This window comes from Monomorium pharaonis, chromosome 1 (assembly GCF_013373865.1).
Source record: "Monomorium pharaonis isolate MP-MQ-018 chromosome 1, ASM1337386v2, whole genome shotgun sequence".
NCBI classification, from domain to species: domain Eukaryota; kingdom Metazoa; phylum Arthropoda; class Insecta; order Hymenoptera; family Formicidae; genus Monomorium; species Monomorium pharaonis.
This window is the reverse complement of record NC_050467.1, coordinates 9,946,320-9,959,659: the sequence shown is the minus strand read 5'-3', so window position 1 is coordinate 9,959,659 and position 13,340 is coordinate 9,946,320. Positions and strand designations below refer to the sequence as shown.

Here is a 13,340-nt window from a genome sequence, read left to right as displayed (position 1 = left end):
TTCAACTTGGAATTTAGAGAATGATCATTGCTGCCAAAGTCAGCAGTAGATAATTATAATTTCAGTAATGGTCGATCACCAATAATAGTAATAGCCTCAGTCACAGTAGTAGTCGAGTCAGTGCTTAGAGTACTCTAAGCACTGACTCGATTACTATTGTGACTGAGGCTATTACTATTATTGCTGCTGACCGACCATTAGTATTACTAGAACTATATCTACTGCTAACTTTGGCAGCTCTTTTTATATTCTTCTACTAACAATAAGTAGAAGAGTGTCCTTCCAGGATTAACCAATGTTTCTTAAAATTTGAAGGACCAATACTCCCATTTGTTTATATCAGACTAGGTAGGCAGCAGGGCTCCGCGTAAGCCCTACTCCCAGTTCTATGTCTGGGATCTTGTATGAAATCTCAGTAAAAATTCCAAAGTTCTTAAATATATATTTTGCAATAAAAATTTGCTTAATTTGGTTAGTCTATGTTTATCCTTATGCGAGGCGAATTTGTTGTATTTTTGAATCATTGTTTTATCTTAATTAGATCTCGAGATATAAACAAATACATAAAAATTTAATAAGGTTTGTCTTCAATTTATTTAAAAGAATATTTACTTCGCAATTAAGAAGGTTTCGGTCTTATTGTTTAATTGTTATAAATGTTAGTTAATTCTGTAAAGGGGTTTTTTTTAAAAGAATTTTTTTTTTTTTTTTTTTTTTTTTTTTGTTCAAGAATGCTCGAAATGACTAACAAGAGAACCTCGCGAACCCGAAAATTCTAATTTTAATAAAACTTGGCATAAATATAGAAGGAGTATATACATGAATTTAGAAATTTTTAGTTGGTGCTTGTAAACGGTTTAAAGGGTTGAAACCACCCTTCAAAAATTGAGAGTTTTTGCCTTTTCTCGATATATCTCGTAAACTAAACAAAATATAAAAGAATGTTTTATACAAAAGTTTTACAGCATAAATACTTCTATTTAACTATGCTTAATTTTTTTAAAATACGGTACATTTCATGACGTCAGGAATTTGTGACATTCGACCGTCATTTTAACGTCATAAGGGCGTCATTTTGTGACGTCAAGAATAGTCAGTAAATGACCATTTTGGGACGTCAAAATGACGTGAGCTTGCTACCTGGGCTGTGACAGTGGAACGATTAAGATAAATATATTGAATAAGCTCTTTTACAAAACGGATAGAAAATATCTAATATGGGGAAAGAGTTTATAGGGATGTAACACTACAATTCCAAAAACAATTAGATTATAAGTTAGACACTTTCAATAAGTATCATCCAAGATTGAAATTTACTTATGGAACTAAAAATAACAAACCATCGCTTATTGTTGCCAGTAATTAAATTCAAAGATAAACAACTATGTAATCGATCGAACTGGCTAAATTCATTTATTAAGTTAAATGATTACGACGTTTCGATCATAGGATTTGATCCTTCTCAAATGATTACAAATTGATTAATTGCGAGACTACAATCGTTAAAAAGTCCGTGGCGGCGAATTTATGAACAATTCTAAAATTACAACGGTCACAAATATAAAATATATAAAAAGAACGCCATAAAAAGTAATTTGTTAGGATTACGTGTCTCATTATCAATCAATGGTGGAACGATAAATATAATAAAGACAAGTCAAATTCATTTCAAACAAGAAGTCAAAAGAAGATTATACTTGTCGTCAAGCGTGTATGAGTGCAAACAAGCATCTGAATAGAAAGGGCTTCCAGATACATGCCGCGTCCTGGTACAACGTTTCGCCGACGTTTCGCAAAACGTTACAGTTTGCATCATCAGGGCTAGAAACTCCGATACTGAGCTTTCTTGGATTGTAACCATCCTTATATAACCCTTGTCCTGGTGGTAGGGATGAGGTTGAAGGGAGCGGGCGGAGTTGTTCGTCCAATAGTAGCACTGTTTATTGGCCTACTATTGGTCAACTGTTGGCCAATCTTAATACAATATTGGCTTACTATTTGCCAATTAATATGTGGTGTTCGGAAAGGTTTTTAATTGATCAATTTGCGAAACGTCGGCGCAACGCTGTACTAGAACGCGGAATGTATCCGGAAGCTCTTTTTATTGGAAGCAACGTCAATGGCCGTGAAAGCCTAAAGTAAAAAGCGTCTGAATATTTCTGTACATAGATACATTACCGAATGCTAAAAGTAAACATTACGTGACCTTTATTATCATGTTATAGATAGTGTCTAAATTCTCATCTTTTTTTAAATTTATGGTATTGGGATTCTTCTTTATAGAGAGCATTTCAGCAATCTCTCTTTTTCTTCTATTATTTTCACAATGCAAAATGCACGGGGATTGCCAATCGAACTAGTAGTTCATTGTTAAATGATGTTTTCTGACTACTGAGTGACCACTTTCATATTTCTTTATATCCTTCATGTGTTCCTTAATCCGCGTCTCGAGATAAAGCTTCGTTTGCCCCACGCATACTGCGTTACAAGTTGTGCATTTAATTCTATAAACTACACCAGTTCTCTTTAAACAATCCGCTTTATCCTTGCCTTTTTAAATAATGCAATCTAATTTTTTTAAATAAACTTTAAATTTTAAACAAAGGATTGATATCAAATTTGTTCAAATAATGACTGATACCACCACTAATGTTTTTAATATATGGTAAAGATGTACATTTTCTAATGTCAAAACTCTCACCCTCAGTCTTCACATTATTCATCTCGCTAGTAGTACAATTCATTAATTCTTTTTTACATCTATTAACAAACTTATCAATTAATCCGTCAGGGAAGCAATTGTTTTATAGAATACGCTTTATCAAATAAATCAATAAATTCACATCGTAGAATTGTTTATCTGATAATAGGACCGCTCTATCAATAAGGTTTATTATGGTGTCTTATAATGTAACAAGTGACTCGAATGAAAATTTACGTAACATCTAGAAAACGTACATTTACAATACCAATTCGTTATTTATTTTCCCTGATAACCTAAGTATCCAAGAACGCAATACGTTCATTTTTCTCCGTTTCGTATGTGAACTTAATACGCAGATCGTAACTATTAAAGGTGGATCATAGATTATTAATTTCATTCCTAGGCAAAATAGTGATGATATCATCAACATAAAAAAACGGAATGTTAAATTTAAACTTCTAAAAAGCTGATTTCGAAGTTATCCATGACGATATCCGCCAAGATTGGCGATAACGGGGAGTCCATGGCATGTAAGAATTGCGGTAATTCTAATTTAGTGAACCGCGAAATCTCAACCCATCATTTCTCGATAACGTTTATCACTAATTCTTTTGGTATGTTGGTGAATAATGCAAACAAAGTAAAATTCACATATGTCTTTGGCAGATTTTCAATACAATGTGGTGGGCAAACGAGCGATGCGCATCTTTCCGTGTGCAAATAATCGATGCGCATCTTTCCGTGTGCAAATGATTGGTGCGCTTCTTTTCGTGTCCAAACGAACGTTGAGCAAATAAACTGTGAGAAAATGGGAGCGTCCCGTTTGCCCACGTCAATATTGGCCACAGTCCCGATTGGCCACGTCAATATTTAATTGTAAACATAAAAATGAGTGCAAAACAAATTCTCTTTCAGCATTGAAGATAGAAAATTCCTTCAAAATGTTAGTAAGATTAGCGTGAGTGCTTTTCAAACGAGTTTGATAAACAAAGGTTTCCTCGAAAGGTTGAGTTCTCTTAATCCTCATTTATTAATGAGGACTGCCTTTGGCGTGTAGGAGGAAGGTTAAAACTATTCGAATTTTCTAATGACAAAAAATATCCCATGATTCTGTTAGCAAAACTGTTTCGCTAAACTGATTTGTAGAAAAGACTGCGATTATTACACGCAACTTCGCAGGCACTTCTAGCCTCGGTGCGTGAGCGGTTCTGGGTAATTAATGGAAGAAATCTAGCAAAGAGGATCGTTCATGAATGCACAAAATGATTCAAAAATAAGTCACAACAAACCCAAACATCAACGAGCGATTTGCCAAGGTTTCGCGTATCTGTAATTACGCCCTTCCATTTTGCAGGGGTTAATTATGGTGGTTCTTTTTTAATAAAAAACAGAAAGGGCAGAGGCTGTAAAATAAACAAATGTTACATTTGCCTATTCATTTGCTTCACCACCAAGCCGATACATTTAGAGATTGTATCTGATCTGACGACAGAATCTTTCGTCGCAGCACTTAGACATTTTGTGTCCAGACGAAGCATACCAGCTCACATATACTCAGACAACGGAACCACGTTTATCGATGCCAAAAAAGAATTAAATAACTTAGCAATTTTTAAAAAAGAACAAAAGGATCTAAGTGAATATGCTAACAGTGTAGGCATTAATTGGTATTTTATTCCAACTTACTCTCCTCATTTCGAAGGTTTGTGGGAGGTAAAAATAAAATCGACAAAATCTCATTTGAAACAGGTTGCAAGTAATTCATCACTAACCTTTGAGAAATTGTACACACCACTAACCTAAATTGAAGCGATATTAAATTTGCAGGCTTTGACTCCTATGTCAACTGATCCCAATGACTTCATCATTCCTTTGGAAGTGGCTCACTTGAACACAGTACAGTTGGACACGAGTGAGTCCCAGATGCGCACAGTAATAAACGGACACATCAAGCTGAGTGAAACCGACACAGTAACAAACGGACACAGACCAAACGGACACAGTGCGAAACGGACACAGACCAAATGCGCACAGACCAAACGGACACAGTAACAAACGGACACAGACCAAATGCGCACAGTGCGAAATGAATACAGTCGCAAACCCATGTGGTGCAGAGAATGCTTTGCACACATACACACACACACGCGCGCGCGCGGGGGTGTGCAAAGGGAGCTTTGCCCCCTCTCCCGCACCCTGCCCGTCGGTAGGGATGCCCTGAAAACTCGCAACCCATGTGGTAAATTCGTGCGCATTTGGTCTGTGCACATTTGGTCTGTGTCCGTTTAGTCCAGGCAATAGATAGTTTTATCTTGCAAAAGTCAAGGAAATTTTATACTTGGCATAGTTCTTAAGTTTAGCATGCTAATTAATACTCTGAGTTTTTGACCTTGAAATGTTGCCGCTCGTGCCGCCATATTGAAAGAATGGAGCAAAAAATTACTTTTTCACGAATATCTCTTCTCCGGTGTGAGATACGTAAAAAATAGTTATTGTTACGTCCGGCAGACTCTACAATTTCCCTTCGTCAGAGAAACAAATAATTTACAAAAGAAATTCTGTTTCAATGGTCTCCAATAATTTTTTTTTATTGCATGATGACAAACATTTATGGACGAAACGATCAAGTTGATAATTTCGACTCCTTTTGAATATCGAGTCAACAAATAATAAATTCTGAACGTGAAAATACAAAAAGGTTTCACGTTTCCTCATAAAAAATGAGCAATAAAGAATCCAAACATTAGCAAAATAAATAACCGTTTCCTCCATCTGCAAATCTTACCGTAGCATGTCTAACACAATAAAGAATTTATGTTTTAAACCCAAAGGGAAGATAACCTACGCGATAGGTCGCATCTCTTCGCTAAAATTAAAGGAATGTGGGAAGAAACAGAGAAACTTTCGACTCAATGTATGATTGGTCAAAAAGGAAAAACTATTTTTCCAATAAGAAAACGTAGAGTTCACCCACCACACAAGCCTGAAAAAGAGTCCTACCAATTAGAATATTTGAACCACCTACATCTGGATCCTCCCCCTGTAAGACTCTGTATATATAATACTAAATCTTGAAGAGAGTAGTTAGTTGTGAGTTCTGTTACGTTTAGAGTTTGTTTAGAGTTTTTAGTCAGTTCAGTTAATAAGAGAGTTAGTTAGTTAGTTAGTAATCATGTAGAATCATTGCGCAAGTAAACTTTAGTGCCGTTCCATCCGGTCAAGAAATCTCTTCGATTCCAACGGATTTATTTGAGAACCAGTAATGAGTAAGTCTTACAATCACAATTTCTTTCTTTGTTTTTACGTTACTCATCTACTCCCTTCCGTTTTAATTTTTTAAGACATGTTCCTATTATTTTATAAATAATTTCCCACTTAGTGTTCCTTGACCCTCCTCTCCAACTACCACCTTCGAAGAACTTAGTGTTCCTCGACCTTGCTCTCCTCCGACCCCCTTTGAAGAACTTAGTGTTCCTCGACCTTCCCTCCCCGAATTACTTAAAATATAATGTCACTCACAAGCAAAAAGCTGCCCATTACTTTTACACTTCCGAAATTTATATTAATAACCTTTGTGTATTTTCTTTTTAATTTTTATTAATATCTTTCTGTTGAACTTTAAAACTTTTGTAAACTCGACCGAAAATCTATTTTTATAACCTTTTGCGTATTTTTAAACTATGTAAACTTTTGCAAAATTTATTTAAAACCATTCTTGTAATTTAATCTTTATAAATTCATAGCCAACAAATTATGTTAAATCGACTTCAGCGCCTATTTATATTCTTATGACATTTTGGAAAATTTAGAATAAATACTTTGTTTTTTTTTTGTTACATAAATTTCATCATTTATTTTGATCAATAACGGCCTTTCCTTATCTCGAACAAAGACTGCATCTGGTCCGATCCTGAGTTAAAGCGATTCAATTCGTTGACTCGAAACTTGGACCGACGGACGTACGACTTGAAACAGGTTATAGCGGGCCTATCGGCACGTTGACCTATATTTTTGAGTCATAAAAAATGCATTGTGGATTAGGCCTATTGGGGAAACCACATAAAAAAAGACGTGCCTTTTACTTTACCTCCACGGTGGTGCGGAAAAGAGTAAAAAATAAAAAATATTTAATAACTAACTTAAATTTTCAGAGAAAATGAAATATTCTGACAAATTGGAAAAAATAATCCACTTTATTGCATTATATCTCGGAAACTATTGATCTGAGAAAAAATATGTTAGAACATAAAATGTAGAGAATTTTATACTTTACATTTTTTATGATAACTATTTTTCACGTATCTCACACGGAGATGAGATATTCGTGAAAAAGTGATTTGTTGTCCATTTTTTTAATATGGCGGCGTGAGCGGCAACGTTTCAAGGTCAAAAACTCAGAATATTAATCAGTATGCTAAACCTAAGAATTATGCAAGTATAAAGTTTCCTTGACCTTTTTCAAGATAAAGCCATTTTTATATCTCTGTTGCCTGGACTAGTTTGTTACTGTGTCTGTTTGTTACTGTGTCCGTTTATTACTGTGTCCGTTTGTTATTGTGTCCGTTTATTATTTTGTCCGTTTGGTCTGTGCGCATTTGGTCTGTGTCCGTTTCGCACTGTGTCCGTTTCACTCAGCCTAGTGTGTCCGTTTATTACTGTGCGCATCTAGAACGCTCCCGCTTTTGTTCAAGATGGCAGAATAAAGAAGTCGTAGTAAAACGTGCTCTTGTGAACTAATCATTTTCTAAGTGAAAACCAGCATCATCCAAACGCTCAAACATTAGCACTTTAACGTTATTGTACAGTTCTTTTCTTTTAACTAATAAATGGCGTGAATTGTAAAACATTTTAGCACAACTTTTTCAGCATGCGCATCATCTCACGATACGCATGGTAACTTCTGCAAAATTGACCGATGCTTCGTCGGTTTCGCGAATTTAATCTCGGCTAACTTGTCAATTTGTAAAGATCCAAAACACTCAAGGGATCATACATCGACATACGGGTAACAAAAAATACGGTAACACAGGCGTAACGACTTTTTGTGCACTTGTGTGGGTGAATGCACTTGTTTACAGCTCATGCGTCCATTCTCCGCACTCATACACAAAAGATCGACTTTATACTTCTGTTACATAATGTACTATTGTGTTATACTATGCTAAACAGAAATGTGTGAATTTCAAACGTAATAGATTATTATTTTTAAAGATTATTACCTGATAAAAATAATATGAGCTTAAGATGTACACAAATAATATAAATATGCGAACAAATGGATAGTGTATGTTTCGCCATTATAGTGATGTCACATGAGATATTGTTTTGACATTATGCACACGTTCTGAGCAACATATTCGGACACATCTTTAAGATAATATTTTACAAGAGAACCTCGCGAACCCGAAAATTCTAATTTTAATGAAACTTGGCATAAATATAGAGGGGGTAAATACATTGTAACCGTGAATCCTGTGTCCTTATTGGCTACGGATAGCCGCGGGATTCAGAGTCCGGGCGGCGGGCTCGAATAAGTGAGAAGACGGTAGTATTCGGTATAAGTGTAGTTTATTGTAGAACGATAACTCCTATGCTAATATATACAAGACCCTATGCTAATATGTACAGTTATGAAGACTAGAACCAGGAGACCGAACTAAGCCTGATTTCGCCTCCAAAAGTGAGGCGAAAATCTGTTAAAAATGTAGTACCAAATGGTGGCGCTGGCGACAATGATTTACCGGAAATAATATGGAGTTTAACGACAAGCATATGATAATAAATGCAAATTTATAATAAAAATCTTAACAATTTTACATTTAGAGTACTTATCTCAGTTTTCTTATACTAATACAACAACTGCGTACAGCCTAGCACCACTAGCACGGCTGACTACGATAAACATAGACTAGACGATTGTATCTAGAGTTGGAATATTTTTTTTTTATTATAAAGTATAGTGATACAGCCTTTGGGAACTAGCTTATATAGCTTACATGTACAGTCGGAAATACATAGAGATTACGCCTTTAAGTTAACGAGTAGTAGACCTACACGCGAGACAATAGTAGCGCGTGCTAAAATAGGACGGAGCAAATTGGGGAGGGTTAGATTAAACTTAGTTACAGCCATCTTTGTGAAGCACGCGTGCGTTCCTGGGTGTCCCAACGGAGGGAAATATGAATACTGCACTAAATACACATATGGTAGCCTAGGGTATGAATAAGATATAGTGAATAGGTAATGAGATAGGATTAAAATTAAACTTAAAGTTTTTACCACTGTAAGCTAAGCTAAGCCTAAATACAGAAAAGGGAGGAGTTTTCGTTGTTAAATAGATCCTAGAAGTAAATATTAGATAAAATTAAAATTACAAAGTATATGCTTACGAAAGAATATTTAGAATGTAAGACCTAAAAATTACCGAAATCTTGGTTAATCAGTCAGAAGTAGAAAGAACATTTAAATAAACGTAGAGATAGAACAAATAAATTTCTCCACTGCAAATAGAATGTCTGACGAAGGGACAGAAATCAGATATTTAAACAAGTGAGACCCATGCCAATTGATAAAAACAGGTCCTTGAGTAGAACTGAGCGTTGATCCGAGTATTTATAACAAGACCAAAAGACATGCTTCGGAGTTTCCTCCTCTCCACAGTAAAAACAATCAGGCTGATCCACGATCAAGAATCTAAACAGGCTAGCATGCAGGGAGGTATGCCCGCACCCGAATCTATTGATTGAGGAGACTACTCTTCTGCTAATAATGAATGAGTCAAACTAGGGTTTTTTTGAGGAGTAGTCAAAGTGAGAGAAATAATACGAGCCTCGAAATTGTGATTCGTTTTGGCACCGACGAAGAGAATCATGGAGAATAGTTTGTTTCCACAAAGCCTTTATCTCTCTAATAGGACTATCCATGTCAGAGATTCTGCCTTGGTGGCAAGCTTGCTTGGCGACCCTGTCCGCTTTCCCATTACCCGACATCCCTTTGTGGGATCCACACTAATTTGATGCTGAATCCTTGTTTAGACAAGATAAACAGTTGTTCCTTGATGTCCAGGATAATGTGTAAGCTGTATCTCGATCTAAATTCCGATTGAATGGCTACGAAGCAAGGACGGGAATTCGTGAATATTGTGGCTGGTTTCCAATTATTTTCCTTGATGATTTTCAGGGATTCAAGTATGGCCAGCGCCTCCGCACAAAAGGGTGATATGAAGCTTGCTGACTTAAACGAGCCCAAGATTTCCCCAGAAGCGGAAATCACTGAGTATCCTGAGGATGGAAGTTGTTGAGTCACCGAGCCATCTGTATAAACACAATGTGAAAATTTCAATTCAGATTCAAATGTCTCATTAAAATTTGCAAGGTAATCATTGGAATTAGTAATGTTCAGGCCGCTGGTAACATCCACCTGTGGATGGGAAATTAAGGCTTCATAATTGCGTGGATAACAAGTAGGGATCTTCTTGATGGAGAACCATTCTGCATACTTGAGAAATTCTTTATAAGCTAAGATCAGAGGTATGCGAGCTGGGGAAGACGATTGTTGATTGCTGATGTTGTTAAGTTTGGTAATGGTTTGCTTAAGTTTGTGATCTAACGTCGAGTGCATACTTGTGAGGAGATTTAGACGGAGGTATTTAATTCTATAGAAGAGGGATAATTCCCTAGCTTCTGTGAGGATCACGTTAAGGGGGTTAGAGCTCCTGTACCCCATTACAATTCTGAGGACTCTCATTTGTAATTTGTCTAATTTAGCAGATAAATCTTGCGAGATGTTTTGCATTAAAGGTCCACCGTATTCCAAACGGGATCTAATAAAGGCGTGATACGTCTCAGGAGTATGCTGGGATCAGAGCCCCATTTCTTTTTGCTGCCCAAACATTTGAGGGTTCTTAAGGAGTTGGCACATCTACCTTCAATGCTATTGATATGGACATTCCACTTGAGGTTGAACTGAAAGGTGAGACTGAGGAACTTAATTGTATTTGATGGTTGTATTTGAATATTCATTACATTAATGCTTATATTTTTGTAGTTGCGAGATCTTTTGAAGATGCAAAATTGCGTTTTAGCGGGCGAAAGAGAGAGGCCCCGATGGTCTAAAAAATTTTTTATTCTCTTGATCGAGATTTCAAGGGCCTTGATTGCACCCTGGTCGGAGGGATTTGATGAGTAAAGATATACGTCATCAGCGTATTGTAAGACGTTGATGTCTTCTTGACAGTATTGGTCTGAGTGTCGTACGTATAAGGTATATAAAATTGGGCTTAATACGCTTCCTTGAGGGAGACCCTTATGTGCATTTTTCTTTATGTCAAGGTGATGATATCTACACGTAATGCGTCTAAAAGAAGTGAGATTAAAAATAAACTTGCGACATAAGGGAGGAATTCCTACCTCGTAAAAGGTGTCGATCAAGATATCGGGGATTACGTTGTCGTACGCCGCCTTGATATCCAAGAAGATGGCAGGAACGTCTCTTCTTTTCTCATACGCCAGTAGAACCTCGGTATACAAGATTGTTAAATTGTCAATACATGACTTCTGTTTCCTAAAGCCAAATTGTGTGGTTGGAAAAAGACCGTTATATTCCAGTCACCAATGGAGCCGGTTGGTGACGAGTTTCTCCATGGTTTTGCACAGACATGATGAAAGGGATATAGGTCGGAACTTGTTTTTTGTTGTTTTAGGGATGAACATAACGAGGTAATTCCTCCATTCCTCAGGAAAATAACCCTGTGACAAGAATAGATTATCACAAGAATAGATAAATCCTTAAGAGAGCCGATTTACCCAAGGGAGAGAGTTTCTTAATAATTCTATAATCGATACGATCAAGGCCTGAGGATGATTTAAGATTGACTGAGTCGAGTGCCCAGTCAAGTTCCTCCGGTGAAAAGGGCAAATCCAGGAAAGTGTCCGATCCAGGAGATTCCAGGTCAGGCGGAGGTGAGAGAGCCCATGGAGGGAAGAGTTCTTTAATTTGATTTGATATGGCTTGTACTTTTTCTTCCAAAACCGAGTGGCCAGATTCCGTTCGATTCCATCTGGAATCGAAACGTTTGACCGTGTTCCAAATGAAAGTAGGACTTGTGTGCTTGTTAATGAATTCCGAAAATTTTTTGAAGCTCTCGGATTTGATTGAGCGTAGTCCCTTTTTAGTTAGCAAGCATTGTTGTTTGAACAGTTCGAAATCCGCTTGACTCCTAGTAATTTTAAATTTAGTCCATGCTAGCCTTCTTTCCTTAAGATGGTTATCGCATTCCTTCGTCCACCACGGGGATAGAGGAGGATGCCAGGTTCTCTTGCGACTGCCATAGGTAATTGACGAAGATATTGCTTTTTCAATTATTGACACGAATGTAGAGTAGAGAATTCCGGGATCTTCTTGTTCTGTAAATAATGATTTGATGTCATCCTCTATTAATTTCTGAGATAAATTTCAGTCCGTAGTTTTATTATAAAGCGGAGGGTTCTTAAGAGGAGTCATTCCGTTGAACTCTGAAGTGGTAGATAAGGCAGATGGGGAAGTGGTCACTACCCCAATTATCTGAGAGGACCGATCGGTGCAACCTTGGAAGAAGAAAGCTATGACAAATAGTTAAATCAATAGTGGAGGGCCTTCTTATGGCATCGCCGCAAAAAGTGGACGTGCCATCGCCCACTAACGAGAATTCAGAGTCCGACAGTGCCAACCATAGATTCCTACCGTTAGGACAAGAAAAGGATGATCCCCACATTTTATTGTGGGAATTCAAGTCTCCAGCAATTATAACGGATGGGTGATTGCCAAATTGATCGAGAAATTTAAGCCATTCAGTATCGGATATCAAGTCTGAGTTGGGAGGACGGTAACAAGATAATAAAATTATTGACTCACCTGACAGCAGAAGTTCTACCGCGCAAGTCTCGATCTTGTTATTACAATTGAAATGTACCTGAATTTTATGGTATTTAATATCGTGAGAGATCAGAATTGCGACCCCTCTTCCCGGTCTATTCTGTCTGTCCCTTCTTATGGTGTCAAATTTCCGAAGCATAAAAACATTCTGACTGGTTAAACCAAGTTTCTGAAATGACGAAAATCTTATAGATAGAACTGAGTTTTTCTAAGTCGTAAAATTTACTTAGTAGCGCTTTAGCATTTCATTGAAAGAAAGAGAGGTTATTGGGCTGAGTATGATTAGAGCAATTATTAAAATCGTTGGAAAGCATTTTTGGTTTAAACAAAAAAGGAGAGCGTACAGTTGATTCCTAGAACAATCGAAATATTGTAAAGCGTTAAGTAAAGTAAGTTTGTGTGAACTGATTTTTTTTTAATGATTTTTAATACTGTGAAAAAAACAGATCACTGTAAATTAAATATTGCTCTTAGCTTTTGGTCTTTCGTGTTCAGCTACAACGGATTTTAATTGAAGGATCCTTTCCATTCTATTAAAGGCGTCCTCGATGTCTTCAGATGACAGCAGGTTATTCAGGAGTTTGAATGAACAAGCCATGATTTCCGGACCGCATTGTGTGAAGGGTTTTGTCCATAATTTTTTGCTTTTGACTGATGATTGAAAGGCAGCGGGGTTGTCCACTAAAGAAACTCCTATCTTTTGAGGAAGCGGCGGGAAATTGTT

At 36.8% G+C, this 13,340-nt stretch overlaps 1 protein-coding gene across 8 annotated transcripts in view; it reads right to left on the bottom strand.

Annotated features, from left to right (window-relative positions):
* The window catches only part of LOC105835394 (vesicular glutamate transporter 2), a 200,757-nt gene that overhangs the window by 15,063 nt on the left and 172,354 nt on the right, over positions 1-13,340 (bottom strand). For 3 of the 8 annotated variants that reach the window (XM_036284567.1, XM_036284492.1, XM_036284477.1), the window contains one exon: positions 12,596-12,785. The exons of the other annotated variants lie outside the window; for them this stretch is intronic. In XM_036284567.1, the coding sequence (XP_036140460.1) occupies positions 12,596-12,785 (190 nt within the window). The remainder of the gene's footprint in view (positions 1-12,595; positions 12,786-13,340) is intronic. 8 annotated transcript variants of the gene reach the window in all.